This window comes from Muntiacus reevesi, chromosome X (genome assembly GCF_963930625.1).
Source record: "Muntiacus reevesi chromosome X, mMunRee1.1, whole genome shotgun sequence".
NCBI lineage: Eukaryota > Metazoa > Chordata > Mammalia > Artiodactyla > Cervidae > Muntiacus > Muntiacus reevesi.
The window spans coordinates 60,412,108-60,435,437 of NC_089271.1; the positions used below are offsets into that span (position 1 = coordinate 60,412,108).

The 23,330-nt window shown below is 48.6% G+C and overlaps 1 protein-coding gene and 1 pseudogene across 1 annotated transcript in view; both read left to right on the forward strand.

Annotated features, from left to right (window-relative positions):
- Nucleotides 1-1,022: 1,022 nt before the first annotated feature.
- Nucleotides 1,023-23,330, forward strand: part of NALF2 (NALCN channel auxiliary factor 2) — a 28,965-nt gene continuing 6,657 nt past the window's right edge. Inside the window, exon 1 of the mRNA XM_065916437.1 lies at nucleotides 1,023-2,762. Coding sequence (XP_065772509.1) covers nucleotides 1,893-2,762 — 870 coding nt within the window. The 5' untranslated portion in view covers nucleotides 1,023-1,892. The remainder of the gene's footprint in view (nucleotides 2,763-23,330) is intronic.
- Nucleotides 16,313-16,894, forward strand: LOC136154299 (coenzyme Q-binding protein COQ10 homolog B, mitochondrial pseudogene; annotated as a pseudogene).

Below are 23,330 nucleotides of genomic sequence, written 5' to 3' on the forward strand. Positions count from 1 at the left end.
CCTAGCACCTAGTATACACTCAATGAAGGCTACTACTTTCTTAATTGTTGGTATTCTTAATACTAACAAATCCTTGCTGGCAGTGGTTGATCAAAAATTGGAGGTGGGAGTTACTGGGGTAGGAGGCAATGAGAAAAGGAAGCAAACAACCAGCTCAGTCTGAGATTTGGTGGAATCCAAACAAGGTTAGTGGCGCGGCAGGACGTTTGTACGTCTGAGCTCCTAGTGCCATGTGACTGTGAGGGCCCCAAGCACATGGTTCCATCCTGGCGGCGTAGCTTCCCTAACTCTCGCTCAGCTATTCTCAGCAGTCTGTAGGGGGAGCCAGGAAGCTAGGACAGGGAGAGGTTGCTGGAAATCTTACTAAGGGCAGACACCCCATCGCTACTACCCACGGTCTTGCCCCTCCAGGACGCTCTCCAAGCTCTGTCCTCTGCGGTAGCTTAGCCGGGAGCTGTCCTTCAGCACCAGAGGCCGCCTTGGCCTCAGACAGGACAGTAAGGGCGACAGCGGAGTTAGGGACAAGGCACTGGTCCGATCCGCAGCCGGCTCCAGCGTCGCCTAGTCACGGGAACGGGGGCGGCCACCCAGGGTGGCAAAGAGACGCCACGAAGGTGCCTCCTGCTTTCTGCCTCTAACAATCACCCTCAGAAGTCCCCTAGCCCTCGGGGGGTAGTGAGCGGCCGCTACGGGGACGAAGGCGGGCGCCCGGGTCTGCGGGGGAGGGGGAGCGCCGGGGCCTGGGACTCAGCGTGCGGCGTGTGCACGCGGAAAGCGGGCGGATGAACGGAGGCGCTGAAGTGAATGGAGTTGGGGGTGGACTGGAAACATCCCCAAACAGCACAGGCTGCGGCCGGCTGGGGGTGGCGGGCGGGGGCGGGGGGGGCGTAAGTCCTGAGGCGCAGGCGCAGTCGGGGCCCCAGTCCCGCTCCCTCCTCCTCTCTGTGGCTCTTTCTCCGCCCCACTCCCCCCCCCAAACACACTCGCACACGGGCTCTCAAGGTGTTCTCCGCACAGCGGAAGATGGCGACAGACTGAGGGGGCATGGCTAGCGGGAGCCACGGGGCCGTGCCGCTCGGCGGCCGCCACAGCGGTCCGAACGCGAGGCGGAAGCTAGAGGCGCACTAAGTAAAGCCCCGCGTCGGCGTCCGGCGCCTGTGGCGCCGCGGAGAGCTAGGTGGCCCGCCCGAGCCGGAACTCCGGAAACGACGGGCGCTGAGCCGGAGCGGAGCTGGCCCGGGAACGGCCCCGGCGAACAGCCAGAGCGCGAACGAAGCCCGAAGGGCCGGGCAGCGGGCCGGCCGGCGGGCCTAGGAGGGCGCAAGCGAGGCAGGGAGCGGTGCGGAGCGGGCAGCCGGCCGGCGGGCGGGCGGGCGGACGGGCGGGCGGGAGCGGAGCGGCGCGGGGCGAGCGAGCTGAGCGGAGCGCGGCGACCGGGCCCGCACGGCGGCGCTGAGGGGCGCAGAGCTGCGCCGAGCCGAGACGGCCGGAGCGGAGTGCTAGCCGGGCGGCCGCCGGCGCGGAGTGGAGTGGCGCTGAGCTCGGGGCAGCTGAGGGGCCCGACACTATGAGGAGTGCGGCGCTGCCGCCTCAGCCGCCACCGCCCCAGTGCCCCGCACCGCCCCGCGCCGGGACGCTGGGCAGTGCCTAGCGGACCGGGCGGCCGCGCCCGGGCGGCGAGCGAGGGAGCGCGGGACGGGCGCGAGGACGGCGCGAGAGCGCCCCGCCACTCCGGCCTGAGCGGGGCCCCGGGCCGGCCTGCCTCGCCATGCAGCCCCCGAGGTAGAGCCTGGACGGCGCTGGGGAGCGCGGAGCGGCGCGCAGCCGCCCGCCCGAGACGGCCGTCCGGCCTCGCGCCCGCCTGCTCCCTCCAGCCCGGACCCCCCTGAAATATGTTCAGGGGCGCTTGGATGTGGCCCGGAAAAGACGCCGCCGCGCTGACTATCTGCTGCTGCTGCTGCTGCTGGGCTCCCAGGCCGAGCGACAAACCTTGCGCCGACTCCGAGCGGGCGCAGCGATGGCGACTGTCCCTGGCGTCTCTGCTCTTCTTCACCGTGCTGCTCGCTGACCATCTGTGGCTGTGCGCGGGGGCCCGGCCCCGAGCCAGGGAGCTGAGCAGCGCCATGCGGCCGCCCTGGGGGACCGGCCGGGAGCGGCAGCCGGTGCCTCCTCGCGCGGTGCTGCCCCTGCCGCCGCCGCCGCCTCCCGGCCAGCCCAGCGCGCCACCGGGCACCTGCGGCCCGGGATACAGCAACCTGACCAAAGCCGCCGCCGCCGCCGCCGCCGGTCCCGGGCCGGACTGCGGCGGCGTCCCAGAACCCACGGGGCTGGACGCAGCTTGCACCAAATTGCAATCTTTGCAGAGACTTTTCGAACCGACTACCCCAGCGCCCCCTCTGCGGCCCCCCGACTCCCCTTCCCGTGCCCCGGCCGAGTTCCCCACCGCCAAAAAAAACTTGCTCAAAGGCCACTTTCGGAACTTCACTCTTTCCTTTTGCGACACCTACACGGTCTGGGACTTGCTGCTGGGCATGGACCGCCCCGACAGCCTGGACTGCAGCCTGGACAACCTGCTGGGGGACCTGCTGGCCGTGGTGGCTAGCCCGGGCTCCGGGGCCTGGGAGGTGTGTAGCAACTGTATCGAGGCGTACCAGCGGCTCGACCGACATGCTCAGGAAAAATATGACGAGTTCGACCTCGTGCTGCATAAATACTTACAGGCAGAAGAGTATTCAATCCGGTCCTGCACGAAAGGCTGTAAGGTAGGGACTGGCGTCCGCGGCCACAACGGCTGCCGCTTTGGCGGCGGGAACGGTGGCGGTGGAAACCGGGAGAAAAAAGGTTTCCCCCTGTACCCACCCGACCGCCTCCCATCACCCCCACCGTTCTCAGTGGGCCTCGGGTAGTGCTGCTGTGGGACCCTCCGCGGAGAGGGGGCCTCAGGGATTTAGGTCAGGTAACCACCTGGCCAACTTCAATTGATTCTGGGTTTGGGCACCATCGGACAAGGGCTTTCTTGCATCCCGCCCCCTGCATGAGGCGGGAAGGATTGTGGGGGGGGGAGGGCCCAAGTCAGCAAAGGGGTGGAAAGAGGGCTCTGGTTCCCCCAGCCCCCATCCTTAGCCAGCGGTGCCCCTTTTCCTTTCCTGGGCTGGAATGAAAAGTCCTGGGACTGGCTGCTACAAGGGGAAGGCCAAAGGTGAGGGGAAGAATATTTGCCATCTAACCCTCACTCTTCAGCCCCTGCCAGTGGGTGAGGGGAGGGGCGCTTGGTCGTGGGACATAGCACACTGCTGACCTTATATGACCTGAGGTGGCTGGTCAGAGCCTAGGCAAGTGGAGCCCCGGGGTGCCTGTTTTCTCCCAAGAAAGGAAGCTGCTAGCTCCTCTCCCCCGACAAGAGAAGGAGCTGGGAGCCGAGCACAACAGCTTGTGAGAGGGTCACTGGAGGCTGGTGCATTACAAGTCTCAGGTGCCTTCCCAGCACACTGGGGTGGCAGTGGAAGAAAAGCCGGCTTTCTAGCTGTTGGGGACAGGCATCCAGAGGAGAGGCGAGGCTGCTGCAGAATGCACCCGCCTGGGGCAGAGCTGAGTGTTGAGAAACTTCTTGACCCTGAGCAGGGTCGTTCTGGACAGTGAGTGTGTGAGGGCTGTAAACGTTTGGGACATGGTGCTACTCCTTTGTTTGTGCAGCCTGCCAGGTGGCCTGCCTTTGAAAGGAAAAGGAACAGCAAGGTCAAAGGGTCAAGTGAAGAAGAGGCCAGGTGGGGTGCTGGCCTCACCCATCCTAGAACTGGGGGCTGAGAGGGAGATGGTTACCTCCCAGCCTTGCTTGTCTCCCTCTGAGGCTTTGGGGAGGGGCGGAAAGTGCGCCTTTCCATGCAATGTGACACCGTGGCCTTCTGCAGGGTTCCAGGTTCTCGGTGGGCTCCTTAGGGATTTGAGCAGGGGGTTGGGGAGGAAAGGGGTAGCTCCTTGCTCCTGACTTCACTTTCTTGTTCTCCTTTTTCCTGTTCTCGTAACCTAGCAGTCTCCCTCCCGCCTCCCTCAGCCTCAGCTGACTCACTGCCTCACTCACACTACCAAATGAGATATTCCACTTCTTAAAGGTGTACAGACAGATAGACATGCTCACACTGCCAAACAGCACCACCACCACCCCAGGCAAAGTCACACAGAGATGGAGAGAGGTCGGCACACCCACAAACAGTGCCACTGAATCAGACATGGTGTCATACACTTGCACATCTCCCCAGCATTTCAGAGACACACAGGCAGAAGTACCGTCACATGAAAAAAGGACACATTTTGTCACATAGGGATAGACATACACCCTTGATGTCAGCCACAGATACACACACTCATCACAAAGAGAAGGATGCAGCCCACTAGCAAGTAGAATAAAGGATGTCTGTCTTTTTGTGGTCTTCACTCTGACCCCATGGCCCTGACATTTTCTTTCCCATAATCTGCAGGATAAAAGAGAGACCATGCCACAACTTTCCCATGGGGTTTTCTTTTTCTCCAGGTCACAGTTGGCTTCAAACTCTGTCTGATGTGGCACTAAATAATAACCCCTCCCATTGATTATTTTTATCAGGCAGTTTGATGGAGAAAGGCAACTAGTCTCTTGGATTCAGAAGGCCTGATTATCTCTACCACTTGTTCGTAGTGTGACCTTGGGCACGTCACTTCACTTCTTTAAGCTTTTGTTTCCTCATTCATAAAACAAGGATAATAACCCTGGCTCTGCCCACATCCTGAGACTTTTGTGAAACTGAAGTGGGAAGAGGTAGCTGATAATATTTTGTAAGAATAATAGAACATCTGATGGTGATGTCCTGCTTAGGGTTTTTATCCTCTCTCACATATATTATGAGATCAAAACTGCCTGGGGAGGCTGGTAATACCAGCATCATTAGCTCCATTTTACAGATGGGGAAACTGAGGTGCAGGCTCAAGCAGTTTACCCCAACGCCACTCAGCTAACGAGCAGGAGTACCAGGCCTCTAACCCTCATGGTGTTGGTGCTAAGCCCATGCTTTGGCCATGGTGTCTTATGTAGTCCACAGTGGCCTGGGTCCTCTCTGCTCTCCTTTGTCTCCTTGTCGTTTTTGCTCTCTCACTCTCTATCTCTCTCCCTCTCAAGTGAACTCCGCCTGCTCTCTTGCTGCCTGCTGTGCCGGGAGAAGGGCAGTGCAAGCTCCACGGCTTTCTTCCTGTCTTTCCCACCCTCTCCGAGGATGTGCTCTCCCTCCGCTGAGGCCTACACCCACAGGCCTCTCAATCCAGCTGTATTACAGGCCCTACAGGAAAAGACAGCCCTGTTCCCCTCCTTCCTGCAGCCTCTCTCACTTCACCCCAGTGCCCCATCTCTATCCCAGACCTTTTTTGCAGATCCCTAGTCTGACCTGCAGCTTCAAGCCCTCCTGCCCAGCCCCTCCCCCAAATGGGACCCCTTGGAGATAATGCCCCGTCCTCCAAGCTTCTCCAGGGTGGAAAGCCCACAGCCCCAGGCCAGGGTGAGGAGGCCTCTTCTGCTGCTGGAAAACAAACCTAGAGACTTTGCTCCAGGGCCAGGTGACACCCCCCCACCCCATCCCCAGGGGCCTGTCCCGAGTATCTCAGATCTTTCCGGGGCAGCCCCAGAAACCCTGTTCTCTCCCTTTGCAATATCTGCCCCTGTTTTGGGCCACACAGGGCCCCACGCATCATACCTGTCCTCACTGCTGCCTGTGACACCTCCCAATTTAGTACCAGCTGCGACATTTCCTTAATGTGCGACTGACTTCCTCTCTTACAGCCTGGCAATGATAACTTAGACTGATGCCCATCCCCACCCTGGCCTCTCCCAACCCCCAGGGCCACTCTCCACCCCTCCCTTAAGTCCCTGTGCAGGTATCCCCTCAGGCTTTGCCTTCCCGCTCTGCTTGGCCCTCCTGACCCTGCCTACAGTTACTGGACCACCCCCTCACTCCCCCAGCCCTCTCCAGCTCCCAACCCTGCCAGGCCCTGCCTGGTTCTGATTGCATCTTCCTTCACCCCTGCCCCTTCCCTATTCTAAATTCAGTATAGTCTGATGGGGACAGTGGTGAAGATGAGAACAAAACCCTGACCTCTTCTCTCATAACTCTGATCCAGGAGGAGATAGAAGCCCAAGAGAAGGCCAGTTCTCAGCTCTCTCACTAGCCATAGGGCCAGGGAAGGATGCAGTAGTTCTGTTCTCCTCTAGACTGACCTGCACCCACCTGGCAGATTGTACATTTGGTTCCGGGTTTCACACTGAGCAGGTAGGAGGAGGCTGAAACCCAAGTTCTCCTGGATATAGTTGAAGGAGCTATTTCACCAGAAGAGGAGACTCAGGAGGGTATGGTCTCTGACTTCAGACCTCAGAAGAGTTGTCAGGGTGCCAAAGAAGAGGCATGTACTGCTTAACCCCAGGGGGACTTCATGGTTAGAAAGTCCTAGGCTCAAACCCAGCTCTTTTATGTATTACCCATGTGACCTTGAGCTAGGGACTTCAGCTCTCTCATCCTCACTTTTCTCATCTGTAAAATGGAGCTAATTCATTAGAATGGCCCTGTGAGCTCATTATTAATGAGAAATCTGCACAGTACTTAGACCTGGCATATCAGAGTTGTTCAGTTAACAGTTTTTTTCCTTCCAGAGAAGAAACAGAGTACCTTGAGAGATGAGTTCCTGCTCCCAGGGGAAAGGTCTAGGTTGATTCAGGCAGACCGCTGCAGGACTTGCTGTGGAGATGACTGACTCCAGATTATAGGGCAGGTTGGACCAGCCACCTCTGTGGTCTGTGTCAGCTCAGAGCTCAGGCTCGTGAGCAGAGGCTGCTCCCTCAGCAGCAGTATTGAATAGAGAGGGCCAGGAAGGAGACCTAACACCCACAAGTAGGGGAAGGGGCTGCCGGAGCCAGCACCTTGCCTTCTGCCCTTACTCTAGGGGCCCTGCTCTCCCTCCACTCCGGCTGGCAGCTGTTTCTGCCTCGCTGCCTTCCTCTCTCCTCCAACCTGCCACAGCTTTCCTGCCAATCAGGACTCCCAGGCTAACACTGGTGCTGCGATCAGGAAGCTCAGGGCACTGGGCTAAGGACAGGAGCCCCAAGTTGGCAAGTGGTCCCTGTTGTCACCCAAGCTTGGAGGCAGGAAACAGTGCCCCACAGTCAGCTTCCCTGACCCAGGGTTCTTACAGGCAGAGAACCTGTTCACATGTTGGGGGTGGAGGAAGGAAGGGGGGGGTCAGTCAAGAAGCAGGCTCCTAGGTGCAAAGCTTCGAGGAGGGGCATCCAGATCCGTGGAAGTTCGTTGGCCACAGACTTGAGCACTGGGCTTCTGGGAAGGGCCAGAGATAGGGAAAAGGCAGTGTTTGTAGTTCAGACAGGATGTAGGAGTGTAAATGTGGGAGTGAGAAAGTGGTCTTATGCTGCCCACACCACTCTAAACCCCTTCACCCCTATCCTGACCCACCCCACTCCCAATCCCCACATTCCCCCCAATTCTGACCCACCACCAACATCCCCTATCCATACACCAAGGACCACACAAATTTCCCAACCTCCTGCTAGAAGGTCTCCCTATGTTAGTCACTCAGTCGTGTCCAACTCTTTGTGACCCTATGGACTGTATCCCCCAGGCTCCTCTGTCTACGGAATTCTCCAGGCAAGAATACTGGAGTGGGTAGCCATTCCCTTCTCCAGGGGATGTTTCTGACCCCAGAGATCAAACCCCAGTCTGCTACATTGCAGGCGGATTCTTTACCGTCTGAGCCACCAGGTAAGCAGAAGGTCACCCTAGACCCTTCCCAAACCACACCTGCACCTCACTCTCTGTTTCTTATCCCCACACCTACACTACTCTAGTCCCCACTTCTCCCCACAGTTACCCCCACCTTCCTTTCCCCCTCTCCCTTCACTGCTCCCTTCTAACAGCCAGCCCTCTCCCCTCTCCCATCCTGCTCCGTTCCCCTTGTCTCTTACACTCCCCAAACCTTTACCCTGCCCCACTGTGATCCTCTTCTGGCCTCATCCCCTAAGCACTATACCTCTTGCCCTTGTCACCTCCATGCCCCCTCACCCCTCGCATCCCTCACACCCCACTCACTGTTTGCCTCTCTGATCCCCATCCATCTTCCTGCCCCCTTTGATCTTCTGGTGCCCTCTTCTCCTGTCCTCTCTCTCCCTCACTGCTCTTTTTCTCCTTCCTGCCTTCTCTCCTCCCCACTCAGGGTGGACATGTGCACACATGCTTAGACACACAGATACACAGACATGCAGTCTTCTTCATGGCAACTTCCCATCCTTCCCACAGGCTGGTGCCTGACTACTATAGTCACCATAGCAACGGGAACCTCCAGGAAGGATACACTGGTATCTCCTGAAGGTGGGGGCGGGGGGAGTTAGGTGGAGGAAGGGAGCCCAGCAGCCTCCCACCCATCTCTTGGTCTGGCTGGAAGAGTCTGCTGAACACAGTGGAGGGAAGGGTGAGGAAAGGGGAGACAGTGGGTGCCGGTGGGGCTTAGACTAAAGGAAGGCCGAGGATCTCCAAACACATCACAAGCACGGGAGGGTGCTCCTAAGCCACGTGGCTGTGTGTTGGTCTCCTCCTGCAGCATCAGTATCTCAGGGAAAGGGCACACCCACCCTTCAGTGTGTGGGTACATCTATAGGACACCTTAGACTCAAGGGTGGGAGTTTGCCCTAGAAAAACTTCTCCCTCAGGGCAGTCTTTTCTGTTCCCACTCTGTGAGGCTGTTTACCTGTTGTGTGCCCTTGCACATGGGAATCAGACCTGCCCCTCCCTGCCCCCAGCTCACATCTCAGCTGCATGTGGATTCCAGCTGCAGGTGTTTGTTGGAAAGCCAGAGGCAGCTTCTGAGGCTGGGGTAGACAAATGTGGGCCTCCAGGAGCACCATTCTCTGATGCTGACCCAGGAAGCCTCTTGGGAACAGATATGTTATTCCTGTGGTTACAGGGATGCAAACCAGGGTGTGTGCAGTGATGCTGGACCAGACTTTTCTTCCTGGGCATGTAAGGGGGTTCAGAAAAGCCTGAATTTTTTAGCCAGATAGGTGCTTAGAGGGGAGAGCAAGGGTACCAGGTGAGTTGCAGCTGGCCCTGGGGAAGGGAGAAGTTACTGTGGAGTAACAGGAGCTGCCAGAGCCAAAGCTCCTGTTTGAATGGATTCCTGAAAAAGGAGCTGGAACCTGAACTACAAGTCTCTGGGCCAGAAGGCAAAAGGCAGGCTGGCACCAAAGAAGAAAGAGAAAGGGGAAAAGAAAACTGCCAGCTTTCAAGTGCCTAGGAGATGCCAGGGGCTTTATGTGTGTCCATGAACTCAGTTAGTTCTGACAGTCATCCTAGCAGGCAGGTACTCTTATAATCCTTTTTTTACAAATGGGACAACTGAGGTTCATCAACAGAAAGGGACCCATCCCGGCCACATAGCTGAAAGGTGGGAGGATGCCACAGAAACCTAGGTCTGTCCATTGTCTCCCCAGTCACACATGGATAAAGACGTTCTTAATAAACTCCCTCCAGCTGTCAGAGGCAATGCCCAGCTGACTACTGAGAGACTGGAGCGAGAAGCTGACCAAGTGCCAGGGGATCCAGCAACACCTACTGCCAACTTGTAGGGAGCCCCTGGAGCGGCTCAGATCCAAAGTGGGGACCTACCAGCACCGTCTTTGTTCAGTACCCCAGTCTCTCACCCTTGAGCCCCAGTGATAATCACTAGTATCCTCTTGGGATGGTGACAGAAGATGAGGAAGAGAGGTGTTTACTCCCTTCTATTTCTAAAGGCTCTTCCAAGGAGATGGGAGGAGCTGGATTCCTCTTAACTGGAGGGAAGGTATCTATTATATTCTCAACCCAAATCTGCTAGAAGGATCAACCAGGACAGGAGAGGAGTATGTCCCCCTAAACAGGCCTGAGCCCTACCCAGCCTTTGCTGGGAGAGAAAACTATAAGACCTTATTATCCCAGAGCCTCTGGGCTTTGGACACACAGTTCCCATGCCAGGGTTTTGGTGAGCCCTAGCCTAGGATGGCTAAGCTTCTCTTAGAGGTAGAAGGAAGTACAAACTCACCAAGCTCTGCCTGGAGAAGGACATGTGGCAGTAGTGGGTGTTACTATTGTTCCCTGTCTCTGTATTTGGTTTCCAGTAGATAGCATGGCTACCTGGCTGATCTGTGGAAGGTGAGCATATCTACTTAGTGCTGAACTCAACTAAAACTTCCATCCAAGTTAATCCTTCAGAACTATTATAGACTCAGAATCTTAAAAGAAAAAAAACTTTTTTCTCAATTGCCAAAAAAATGATCTTTGAAATGTTTTGAAAATAGAAATATAACAGTTTGAAAAGGGTCCTTGAGATGTTCTTAATGTTAGTGTATTTCCTCCCAATATGTCTTTTTGTGGCATAGTTTTTTACTCTAGTAAAATATACATACATCAAATTTACCATTCTAACCATTTTTAGGTGTACAGTTCAGTGGCATTAAAGTATATTTGCAATGTTGTACAACCACCTCCACTATACATTTCTAAAATGTCTTTATTCTCCTAAATAGAAAGTCTTTACCCATTAAACAATAACTCTCCATTCCTCCTCCCCCAGCCCCTGGTAACTTCTATTCTTCTTCCCATCTCTATAAATTTGACTATTCTAGATAATTCATGTAAGTGGAATCATATATACTTTTTGTCCTTTGTGTCTGGCTTATTTCATTTAACATAACATTTTCAAGGTTCATCCACATGGTAGTATGTATCAGTACTTCATTCTTTTTTATGGTTGAATAATATTCCATTGTCTGGATATACCACATTTTTAAAATTCATTCATCTCTATGGACACTTGGGTTGTTTCCACTTTGGGACAATTATGAATAAAACTGCTATGAATGTTCATGGACAGGTTCTTGTGTGGACCTATATTTTCATTTCCTTCCATCTTTTGGCTACTGTGAGTAATGTTGTTATGAACATTGGTATACAAATATCTATTTGAATCCATGCTTTCAGTTCTTTTGGTTGTATACCTAGACTTGCTGGATTACATGGTAATTCTATATGTAACTTTTTGAGGAGCCTCCATATTGTTTTCTACAGTGCTGCACCATTTTACATTCTTACGAGCAATGCACAGGGTTCCAATTTCTCCACATCCTCATAAATGCTTACTCTTTTCCTTTTTTTTTTTTTTTGATAGTAGCCATCCTAATGGATGTGACTATATATTTTTTACATAGTTGAAATCATCTAGGTTTTTTACTCTTCTCTTTCTAACCTTTTGCTAAAGTTATACTGAGTATCTTTCCATGTAATTAAATATTCACAAACCATATTCTTTTCTTTTTTTGGCTGCACCATATGGCCTGTGGGATTAGTTCCCTTATCAGGGATTGAACCCAGGCCCTCGGCAGTGAAAGCACAGAGTCCTAACCACTGGACGACCAGGAAATTCCCATAAACATCATTCTTAATGAGCATATAATATTCCATCTCATGAATTTAGTGCAGTTTATTTACCTAGTCCCCTATTATTAGATATTTACTTTCAACTTTTATAAATAATGCTGTGATGGATAACTTTGTCCATAAATCTTTGTCACATCTACAATTTTCTTTTTCTAATAAATTTTCTACCTCAGTCATTTTTTCTTCTTTCTGTACTTTGCTAAGTTTCTTAAATCACAAAATAATGCACCTTCATTGTACCAAATCTAACAATACAGAGGTTTATAAAAAAATATTTAATAACCTTCCTGTTCCCTCCTCTCCCAGTCCTACTGCCCTGAGGCCACTGATGTTAACAGTTTGGTGTGCATCCTTCCATCCCTCTTTCTGAGCTTATATCAGCATTTGTACACAAAATGATTCTTTCCCTTGTTTTGCATACATGTGAAAGCATATACGTTGATTCTGCAGAATGAGCTTTTGGGATGAGTCTTATGGAATCAAAGAGTATTGACCTTTTTAAAGCCTGTGGCATACAAATTTCTTTCTTACCAAATTTCTTTCCAGAAGGGTGATTCTAATTTAAACCCTCACCACAAATGTGAGACTAATTTGCCACTCTTGTCCAGTATTGAATATCATATTTTTAAAAACTTTATTAATTTGGAGCTAAAAATGGTATATCATCAGTTGTAATTTGCATTCCTTAGGTCAAACATTTGTTTTTCTTATTTATGGGCCATTTGTATTGCTTGCTTTGTGAATTGTCTGTTTATGTCTTATGTCTTTATTATTGATTTGTATGTACTCTTTTATGTGTATTAATGATTATTAATGAGTTTTTTCTGATTACATTTATGGCAGTTTTTTTTCATTTATTATTTGACTCTTGGAGCTGAAAGGGGTGCATTGGAAGGAAAGGAACTATCCCAGGCACTTTTATATACTTTATCTCACTTAATTCTTATATCTGTCTTGTGCCTATATATTTATCCCCGTTTTACTTAGAAGACTGGCTCAGAGAGGTTAGGTAACTAGCTCAAGGTCATCCAGCTAGTAAGAGTTGGAGCTGGAATTTGAATCCAGGTCAAATCCAGGGATTTAGTTACCAGAAGGCAATGGTACTACCCAATCTGTACCAGTGTAATTTTACTATAGATAAAGCTTTGTGCTACTTGATTTACAGACATCATTTACAGAAAGTTTAAGGATATATGCTCTTACTATCTCCATATTGTAGATGAGGAAAGTATAGATCAGGGAATTTAAGTAACTTGTGTGAGGTCTCATAACTAGTGACAGCAGACCTGACCTTTGACCACAGGACTGTATGAAGTTAGAGATGTTTGACCCTGTCTTCTCCCTATACATGCTGCCTCCCTAGGGACCATCTTCTTGGATACAAATTGAGGCTCAGGGAGAGAGAGTACTTTGCTTACAGTCACATAGCAAATTAGTGACTGAGTCTCTCCCTCCTTACAGATGACTTGTCTAAGTTTATACAGCCAGTTAGTGGCAGAACCCAGCTCTGGCTAACTACCTGACTGGAGCAAAGGCTTTTTGATGAAGAACATTTACAGAGCAAACTGGGGAGAAAGAACAATGAGGTAGAGTGTGTCGCTGCCCTGAAACCTTTCTAAAGGAATGAACTCTGGTATTGGAGCCTTCTAGAGCAAGGCAATTCCAGGAGCCCCTACATGATAAGACCTAAGACAGGAAACCTCATGTCCAAAGACGACAAGACCTTTCTACAAGGAGACAGCTGCCTTCCCATCACCAGTTGCTAAAGCAGGAACAGTTGCCTCTTTTCAACACTCCCAGGGTGTGTGTGTGTGTTTGTGCTTGCACACATGCATACATTTAGAGAAAAGAGGAAAGGGAGTGCTTTGATGGAAGAATGGAAATGGTCTTTTGTAGCCCCTGATACTTGAATGTTCTTCACCCCACACCCCCTTACAAAGAAAACTTATATCAGGAATGAGCTGCATACACAGATTTTAGAAGATCACTCTCCCATCCAGTCCTAGAAATCTCTCCCCCAACTTGACCTGAAATTCCATCAAAAAGATTTGAGTAACAAGCTAATTACTTCAATGGTCATAGTGAAATGGAGGGACCATCCAAGAGGCAATATCATATATAAGAGCTTGGGCACTGAAGTCCAGGTAAACCTGACTTCAAATTCTGGCTCAAAACCTGCCTACTACATAAAAATCAGTTATTGAGACCTTTCATCTCTCTTGGAACCTCACTTTCTTTGAATTCAAAACTAAGAAATTGGGTCATTGTGAGGTTTCAATAACATATAACATGCTAATCTCTCAAGAACACAGTGCCTATGAAATGGAAAGTGCTCAAGAAATGGTAGCCACCATTATTGTTATTGCCTGTGTGGCCTTGGATGAGCTATTTAAATTCTGGTCCTTCCTGTTCTCACCTGTAAATATGTCTCCATCTCAGGAGGTGGTTATGAGGATTCAATGAGTTAATAAATGTCAGTTGCTTAGAACAGAGCCTGGCATATAGTAAGCACTTAATAAATGGTAGCTATTATTATTCTCACCTTAATTAGATGTGTTTAATCTAAACGACTGCTTAATACTCAATTGAGATCAACAACACTTTCCCTTAGGAGGAGGAAAAGGTAATTTGGGAGCAGGAGGTGACGTGTTCAGTGTGGAGTTGGAAAGTTAGGAGCCAGAAGGCAACTGGAGAGGGTCTAGTGAGTGAGAACACAGAGACGTGTTCAGGTAGGAGAGTGTAGAGCCAGAGATGTAAAGACTCCAAAGCCTTTGTTTACCTCACCCTCAGAGACCAAGCACAACTGACAGGTCCTTTTAGTAGGTCTCTGTTCTCCCCATCCTGTCATCTGTTGAGCAAGGTTCTGTGTCTGAGGATGGAGTAAGGTAAGGGCAAGGAACTGGTTTCAGAATGATCCCCGCAAGAAGCTGGAGATGCCTGCCTGAGCCCGAGCCCAGGATTAGCAGCGTGTGGCAGACAGGCATGCCTGTGAGCGGGCAGTGGGATTTCGTGCCCAGCATGTTTGTGTACAGCTCAAATGAAGCTATGGTTGTCAGTGTCACAGTGGCACCATTTCTGTGGTGGGTAGCCTGCACTGCTTGGGTGCAGAGGCCACCAAAGTTCCCCTCCTCTCACACTAGTTCTTCTCTTTGGCTATAGGACCACTCATTAATTTCACTGGCCTGTTAACCTGGCCCAAGCCCATGGCCCAGACAGTTGTGATGGAATAGATGATCCACGACTGGACACTAGGACCTGGGGTTTTGGGGCTGAGTCTGGTAAAATTGATCAGGTCAAGTTTTGGGGACTTTGTTTTGTTGTTTTTGAAGTTCATGGCTGCATATTAGTTTATATTCTTATTTTATTTTCATTTTATCAAAGTAATATTTGTTCATAGTTTTAAAAGACATATAAGCTATACATATATTACTGAATACTAAGTTAAACACTTAGCTTTTTCTTTTGATATTTATTGTCACATTTTTCATGATGTGCCAATACTGCTGCTATTTTTTGACTTTTCTGTTTGAAATATCTTTGTGCATACGAAGATACACACATATACATATATATATGTATATCTATCACATATATACATATATATCCTTGTAGCATCTATCTCTTTTAAATTATATATAATATAATATCTTTTAAATAATAAATAGCAATCTCAATGCTTATAATTAAAGCAGAAGCCCTCTGTTCCAACCCTAAGCCTCATTCTTCAGAGTCAAATACTTCTAAACTTCTTAGCTGTTTCTTCTGATATTTACCTCCACATCTCTAAATAATATGCCAATATTATTATTTCTTGTTTTTTTCTGATTTAAATATGTACTGACTTTTTATAGAGGGGGATTTAGCTGTCTTACTACCAGTAGCACTGTATGCACATTCCTCTCATATATCCAATATTGTCATATCATAATTTCTGGTTTTAACAGTATCCCATATTTATATTATTAGGATTATAAATATTGTTCATAGCTGAGTCATGTAGAATACTGTGATTATATTTTCTTCCTTGGCCAACTTGTTTTCCTGGAGTTAATAATTGCCTCTTTTTTTCTCCCTATTTGCTTAATTTTCTATGATTTTTTTTTTTTTTTTACTAATGCATTCCCAATTTCTCCATCATAGCTGTAAAATTCATGTAGCACATTACATAACCCATTACTTCCATCCTTTTCTTGGAGATCTCCACCTTCCTCCAGTCTGGGCTAGTTGCTGGAGGCTTGGCTTTTAAGTGCTTGGATTTCAAGTACTTAGCAAGCATCTCTTCTATACACCTAGTTCCTTGTGAAGTCCTGAGGGAAATACACAGATATGTAAGATACAATCCCTGTCCTCAAGGAGCCTACAGTCCCAAGAATGTTAATAATTCATTCAGATATCTCACCAGAAGACTTGAGCGCCTTCCAGGGACTTTGATCTAAGCTATGTCTTTGATCTCACACTCTAGGCAGAACTTCCTCCCTCCATTTCCACTAAATTATCAGAAGAATACATATAGTCTCCCAGAGAGCAAATGTGTTCTTAGACTGTATTAATAGAAACAGAGCTTCTAGGATTGGAGGACTGATACTTCTACTTGACTCTGTTGATAAACTCTGTCTAGGGATTGCGTTTAGTTGCAAGGGACATGAAAAAATAGGAACTTGTCAGAAGATGATGATGGCATAGCAGCTTGGACCAGTCAGAGGGCCCTGAAAAAGGTGGTTTTGGGATGTTGTCCAAAGTTGGCTGTAGCAGCCAGAGCCCCAGCTCCAGCACAGGGGCCTGCGCAGAATGTCAAATATTTAGCTCCCTGTGGTATACTGATGAGCAGAACACTTTCACTACACACTTCAATTTTGCCCTAAGGAGATATATGCAAGAACTTTCTTCAGAATCACTGCACCATTAATAAACAAAAGAAAAGAATATTCAGAGAGGAGAATTATAGGATGTTCTATGCAGGAAATATATGATGTAGTATTAGGAATGGAGGATTACAAGCGTTTTGCTCCTTGGTGCAAAAAATCAGATGTAATATCAAGGAGATCTGAATACTGCAAAACATAATTAGAAATTGGGTTTCTACCTGCAGTGGAGCACTATATATCAGTAATAACCTTAGTGTAACCACATTTGGTAAAGGCATACTGTGCTGATGGGAAGCTCTTCAATCATTTGGAGACTGTTTGGCATTTTAGCCCAGGTCTTCCTGGCTACCCAAGAACTTTGGATTTTTTTAATTTCTTTTGAATTTTGCAAACTTCTACCACAGCTTACCACCTGGTTTTTCAATGAAGTTGTAAAGCAGATGATGTCTCCCTTTGAAAGAAGAGCATGTAAGCTGGTATGGTCCAGAAACAAATATACTTCGGGAATTAATGCTTCATGAAGTTCATCACACATAAAGAGAAAAACAAAGTGGTCACCTACTTGCAACTAGTTTATTTACTTTTAGGAAGTGCTTTCATCATTTGCTTTTAGAAGTCAGAAAGAAAGAAAAGTGAAAGTGAAGTCGCTCAGTCATATCCGACTCTTTGCAACCCCATGAATTGTAGCCTACCAGGCTTCTCTGTCCATGGGATTTTCCAGGCAATAGTACTGGAGTGGGTTGCCATTTCCTTCTCCAGGGGATCTTTCCAACCCAGGGATCGAACCCAGGTCTCCCACATTGTAGGCAGACACTTTACCATCTGAGCCACCAGGGAAGTCAGAAAGCATTTGTCAAACCTAGCTTTGATTATAAACTTGTACCATTGAAAATTTGCACTTGAAATATGGAACCACGTGTATGTAGAATTTAATCAAGTTTAATTCAGACTAATATGTATATTAGCATATTTATAATAATGGGGTGTCATCACTGTTACTAGAATATTGACATCACTCTTCTGAACAGAAATCAAAACTGTAAATTTAAACCTTTTAATTATCATGTCACCTGAAGAGGCTGGTTGAGATACTCATGAAGTGTGTATAATATTAACCATATCATGTTTAAATTATTGAATTCAGACTATTTATAACTTATTGTCTTAGGGCCTGCCTCATGGCTTAGGATATTGAGTAGTCATCAGATAAAGTAAAACTTTGACTTAAAAATATTGTTAATGAAGATTCCCTGGCACTTTTCTTATTTTTAAATTGTTCCTATGGGTAGTGTAGATAATTCAATGTTAAACTGAGTTTAGCTTCCAGATAAATAATTTTTTGTTGAGTGGTCCAGAGTTTTAAGCTACTTTTCTCTTTGCAACCCTCTCCCCAGTCTTTTGACTGCTATTTAATAATGCTGAATCGGTGTCAAATTTTGTCTATAGCAATGGACAATAGATGAAGATAAATTGGTTGACATGTCTGCAGCACCATGCATCCTTATTTTCTATTTATTGTGTGTATTTGCTTTCAAAAATGTATTTCAAACTGATATTTTTGTAAACAAATCAATGTAAGGACTGAAGTGGTAACTTAATAAAGTTAATTTGTTTAAAAAACGAAAAAAAATAGGAATTTGTCTGAATAGGAACAACCAGGATAAAACAGAAATGGAAACTACATCCCCCAAAATAGTTGAAAAACTAGTTTGGCTTCTTGGAAGAGTAGTGTACACATAGCTCTCTCCATTTTTCTTCCTCACATTGCCTTTTAAATTGGTTTCTATCCCCATTGCTCCACTGAAACTGCTCTCACCATGATGAAACTGCCAGCATGTCCTCATCTGCTGACCACTGTTATTCTTTGAAACTTTCCTTCCCTAATTTACAGAATGCCACTCTCTTCTGTTTCTTTTCCAAGCTCTTTAACCACTCCCTCATCTTCATCATACTCCTTCTTCTACCTACCCCCTAAATGTTAATGTTTTCCAGGGATCCACTGTTGGTCCTTTTCTCTATGTATTCATCTCTCTAGGCAACATCCTCTACTTCTTTGGCTTCCACCATTGCTTTATCAGTCAGAGTGAGCTAGGTTGTGCTGTAGTAGCAAACAATTCCCAAATATCAGAGGCTTATCACAACAGTTATTTCTTGCTCATAATACATGTCCAAAACAGGTCATCAGGGAGCATCTGTTCATGATAGTCACCAAGAGACCTAGGCTAGTAAAAGACCCATTTTAACATCACTTCCACAGTCAGCAGCAGAGGGAAGAGAATGTGGCAAATCATACTCCAGCTTCTTAAAGCTTCTCCCCAGAAGTGATCCAGGTCACTTCAACTCACATTTCATTGGCCAAAGTCTTATGGCCACAGCTAATTTCAAAAGATGTGGGAAAGTATAGTCCTGCTATGTTCCTAATGATTAACTCCTTAACCATTGGTAACTCCCAAACCTTTATCTCTAGCCCAGACTCTCCTTCTGAACTCAGACCATTATGTCCAACTGCCTCCTTGACATTCTACCTTGCCTAGTATATATTGACCTATACTTCAAAGTCAGCATGACCAAAAACTGAATTCATCTTCTTGACCCCCAAATCTACTTCTCCTGCTTTCCCTTCCTTAATGAATGAAACTACAATTCATCCTGCCACCCAAACAAGAAACCTGGTATTCATCTTGACCCCCTCCCTCACCCTCAATCCCCATATCCCTAATTTATCTCTTCTCATATCCATCCCCTTCTCTCCATTTCTTAATTCTGCTGCTACTGCTTCAGTTGAGGCCCCCACCATCTCTCACTCAGATTGTGGCAATAGTTTCCTAGCTGATCTCTCTACCTCCAGTCTTGATGCCTATAATCCATCATCCACATTTTCAGAACATAAATCTAAAAAGTTAGTCACAGAAGTGATAAGCAGTCTTTTAAAAAGCAGTTATTTAACACTCACGAAAGGTTCTCTGTTGCCTATAGGATGAAGCCTGGCATCCAAAACATATCATAATATATTATGATATTATGGGCGAGGCCTTCCTCTGCAGCCTTATCTCCCATAATGGCCCCCTTTGTATCCTCTAACTATGCTGAACTACCAACAGTATCTGAACCTGGCAGTATTTCAAACCCCCAGGCCTTTATACCTGCATATTCCTTTGCTTTAAGTGCACTTATTCCTGCCATATTCTATCCAGTGAACTTCAACTCATTTTTTTCCAAGCCCCAACTCTAGCCTCTCCCATATGGAAATGTTTTCTTATTGCTTCACCCCTCAAAACACAGTTGATCCTTCCTCCGTTTATGGGATCACTTGTACCAAGTACATACTACTTATTACAGTGACTTCTAATGATTGATACACAAGGTTGTCTCTCCTGCTCCTTAAAGATAGCAATCTTGTCTTCCCTATCTCTATCATCTTTAGCTCTCCAGCACAGTGCCAGGCACTCAAACATGTTCAAAAAGTGATCACTGCAGGAAAAAAATGAATTGGAAGACCTGGCCTGATTCAAGGAAGTTTACAAATACCTCCTGCAGGGCTGGCATGGAGACAGGAAGTTTATGGCCCCAGAAGAGCTAGTAGGAGCCATGAGTAATGCCACAAAGAGGCATTATGTCAGCTCAAAAGGAGAAAGAATTCTTTAGCTGTGAGAGTTTTCTGAAGGTACGGGCTTCCCTAGGAGAATGTGTGCTATGACAAGAGGTTTACAGTCAGTAGCTGGATAAGATGTGGCAGTGATGTTAAACTGGAACTTCCAACAGCAGATAGGGAGGTGGGGTTATGATTGTCACAGTCCTTTCCACTCTTGCATGGTCATGAACCTGCCTCCTCTGCTCACCTGATTGATACGGGTCATCTAGGCTCCTTCAGAGAGCTGTTCTTGTACCAGGGACACCACTTCTCCACTAACCAGGCTGCCCCTGGTCTTGGAGCAGGTGGCCTAAGAGGCTTGGAGGTAACTGGCCCCTCTGGAACTACACTGACTCTGGGTTCTTATACACCTCTCCAGCTATCTCCCCTGTCTTTCCTCCAGGCCAGGCCAGGCCACTCTGACTCATGACTGCTCATTCTCAGCAGCAGGAAAGCTATTGCTTATTTTTATAGCCACTTAAGTAAAGCCATGTCACCCACCTGCATTTGCTCTGTAATGCCTCTAATCTCAGTCTGACTTTGCCAGTCCCAAAGAACTACTCCCAGAGTCATGTCCATTATCTCCCTCCCCTGGGTTGGAGAGATTGACGTTAACCTTACCCTGTTCTGATCCAACTCTTTGAAAGCCCAGAATCAGGAATAGGCGCACGTGGCTCTTTTCAGACCTGCACGCGGAGGTCCTTCACACAATGCTAGGTGTGGACGCAGTGCAAAGAGACACTGGATTAATCATCAGAGTAACTCCCTTCTAGTCCTGGCTTTATATTAATAATTGATTTCTTGCATGTTTCTGAGTTGACTGAAACGAGTCCCTTTTCTGGGCCTCAGTTTCCCCCTAGGTAAAATCTAGAGGCAGGGTGGTTTACTTGTGTGCTGTGGACAGTGGGTTTCATCCCCAAGCCCAGCCCAGACTGCCACTCTGCCTGCACAGTCTCTGCAGGTGCAGCTCCTGGCCAAGTATCCCAGGGGTGCGTTAGGACAACAAGCAGCAATGAAGAGAAGGTCTATTGGGAGTATTTGGATGGGAAAACAGGCCCTAGGGAAGGAAGCAAGTTGGAATCCAAGAAGGAAACTGCCAACTTTCTGGTTGGCAAGAACTGAAGCCCGCCTTTCTGGAGGGTTTTCTGGCCCCCAAAACAAGGATTCCAGGGTGGCCTCCTCTTCCTAAACCTTCTGGCCCTGAGTCTTGGCTGTGGGCTGTGTATGTACACACATACATTCCCGCAGCACCCTGGGGCCCTGGACAAGTCACCTGCTTCTTCTCAAGGGAGCATAGGAATGAGAATGCCTGGGCCAGGGCTGCACACCAGGGAGCAGGAAGTTAAGGCTCTTTAGGTCCTCCCACTCTACCCTAAAGTAGCAGCTGCAGAGCCCAGGATGGGTGGGGATCCCTGTCATCTTACCCGCTCCCATTTCAAGAGTGGTTTAACAGCCCAGCCGGGAGGAGGGGTGGGATAGCCTTCTCAGCTTCCTTTTTGGGTTAATTGGTGTTCCCTCTAGTTACTCCCTGCTTCCTTCCCCTCCCAGTTCCCATAGCAACTTGGCTGAATCTGCCAGAACTTGAGTGAGCCCAGCAGCCGCCTGCTGGACGTGGGGAAGGGGCTTCTGTAGGGAAAAGAGGGCACTGCCAGGTCAAGGCTTCCACCCCACCCATCGTCTGTTGCTACCTCAAGGGTCCAGGATGCTTAAGCACAGAGTACAGGGCGTGATAAAGAAGCCTTTCCTGCCAGAGCTGGAGTTTGAAGAAAAGCCCAGAGCAGGCCTGGTTCTCAGCTGTCCTCCCCTCCCCACACACCTGTGTCCTGAGTTTAGAATGCAGTCACTGATAGGATGGTCCAGGAGGAAGAACCCTGGAGTTGGAGTCGAGAAACTGGGTTTCAAGTTCCTCTCTCTGCCACTATTTAGTGTGACTGTAGACAAGTCCTTCCCCCCTTTTCTGAGCCTCAGTTTCCTCAGCTATAAAATAAAGCAAGGCTAAGATCTCTACATATTAAAATTACCTGAGCTGTTTTGAAAAACTCTAGATGTGTAGGTTCCACCCACAAGGATTCTAACTGCTTGGTCTGGAGTGCCATGTGAGCCAAGCAGGAGCATTTTTAAAAGACTGAGTGATTCTAATATGCAGCCAGAATTGAGAAATGGGCAAAAGATCTCCAAGGGTCTCCCAACTGACTGTTGTCTGGTTCTGAGACATTTCTTCCTATGCCCTGCATTCCATCTCCAGCCAGCCCTACAGGTCTCGAACCTGGCTCTCTCAGCTCTGCCCCTTCCTTGTGGATGAATGCCCAGGACCCCTGCAGCTGCCCAAGCAACACAATCCCCTCTGGCTCAGTCCTAACACTGATGAGATGAGGCAAGTGACTTAGGCCCGTCTAGGGAAGAGGGCTGCAGAGACTAAGGCAGGCTTGCTGTCCAGGTGGTCGCCCTGAAAGCCAGACTTCATTTAAGAAGGATCCCAGCCCCTCTTAAAGCATGTGGACCAGTGCAGCGACCTCAGCTGGCCATCTGCTGAGCCAAGGAACTGGATTACCTCTCAGCCCCTTCTTCCTCCATTCCCCTCACTGGTTCCTTGCCTGTTCCTGCCTTGCCACCCACAGGCCTGGTGTCTTCCTCAGGCAATCTGTTCACCCACTTGTTGCCATGGTGACTCTGGGGGGTGGGGTTTGAGGGAGGGTCATCTAACTAAGGAGAAAGGCCTCCCTCCCACAATCAGGCCACCTCTCTCCCTACCTCACCTCCCTCAACTCCCTCCCTCTCTCCTAGGGCAGAGACAGGGAGTGCCCAGCCACCAGTGCTTGCTGTTAGGCTAATTGCAGTTGCCTGGGAGGAGGGCTGACCCTCCACTGCAACCTCCTCACCTGGGAGCAGGAATATTGAACCAGAATCGCCCAGGGAGAATCCCGAGGAGGCCACTGAACCCCAGTGGTGGAGGACTGGGCTGTTCCACACACTCCAGGGTGAGGATGGAGGTAGACTCTGGGTCCAGTCTATAAAGATTGGGGAAGAGGCTGTGGACAGAGAGATTTCTCTTGGAACTTTGGGGCCCACAGGATGGAGGGGGGTCTCTGAGGTCCTAAGGCCCTTAGCGTTATGGATTTCCTTTTGTCTTTTCTTTCTTTCTTCCCCGTATCCTTCTGCTCTTATCCCTCTTTCTTATCTCAGCTTTCCTCTGCTCCCATCTTTTTCACCTTCCATATTCCCATGCTGGCTCTTAAACCCTCTTTCTTACTCCTCCTTTCCTGCCTCTCCTCTTCACAGCCCCTCTTCCACCTCTCCTGTACCTCACCATTATCCCCTACTCTTTCTTACCCTTCATCTTCT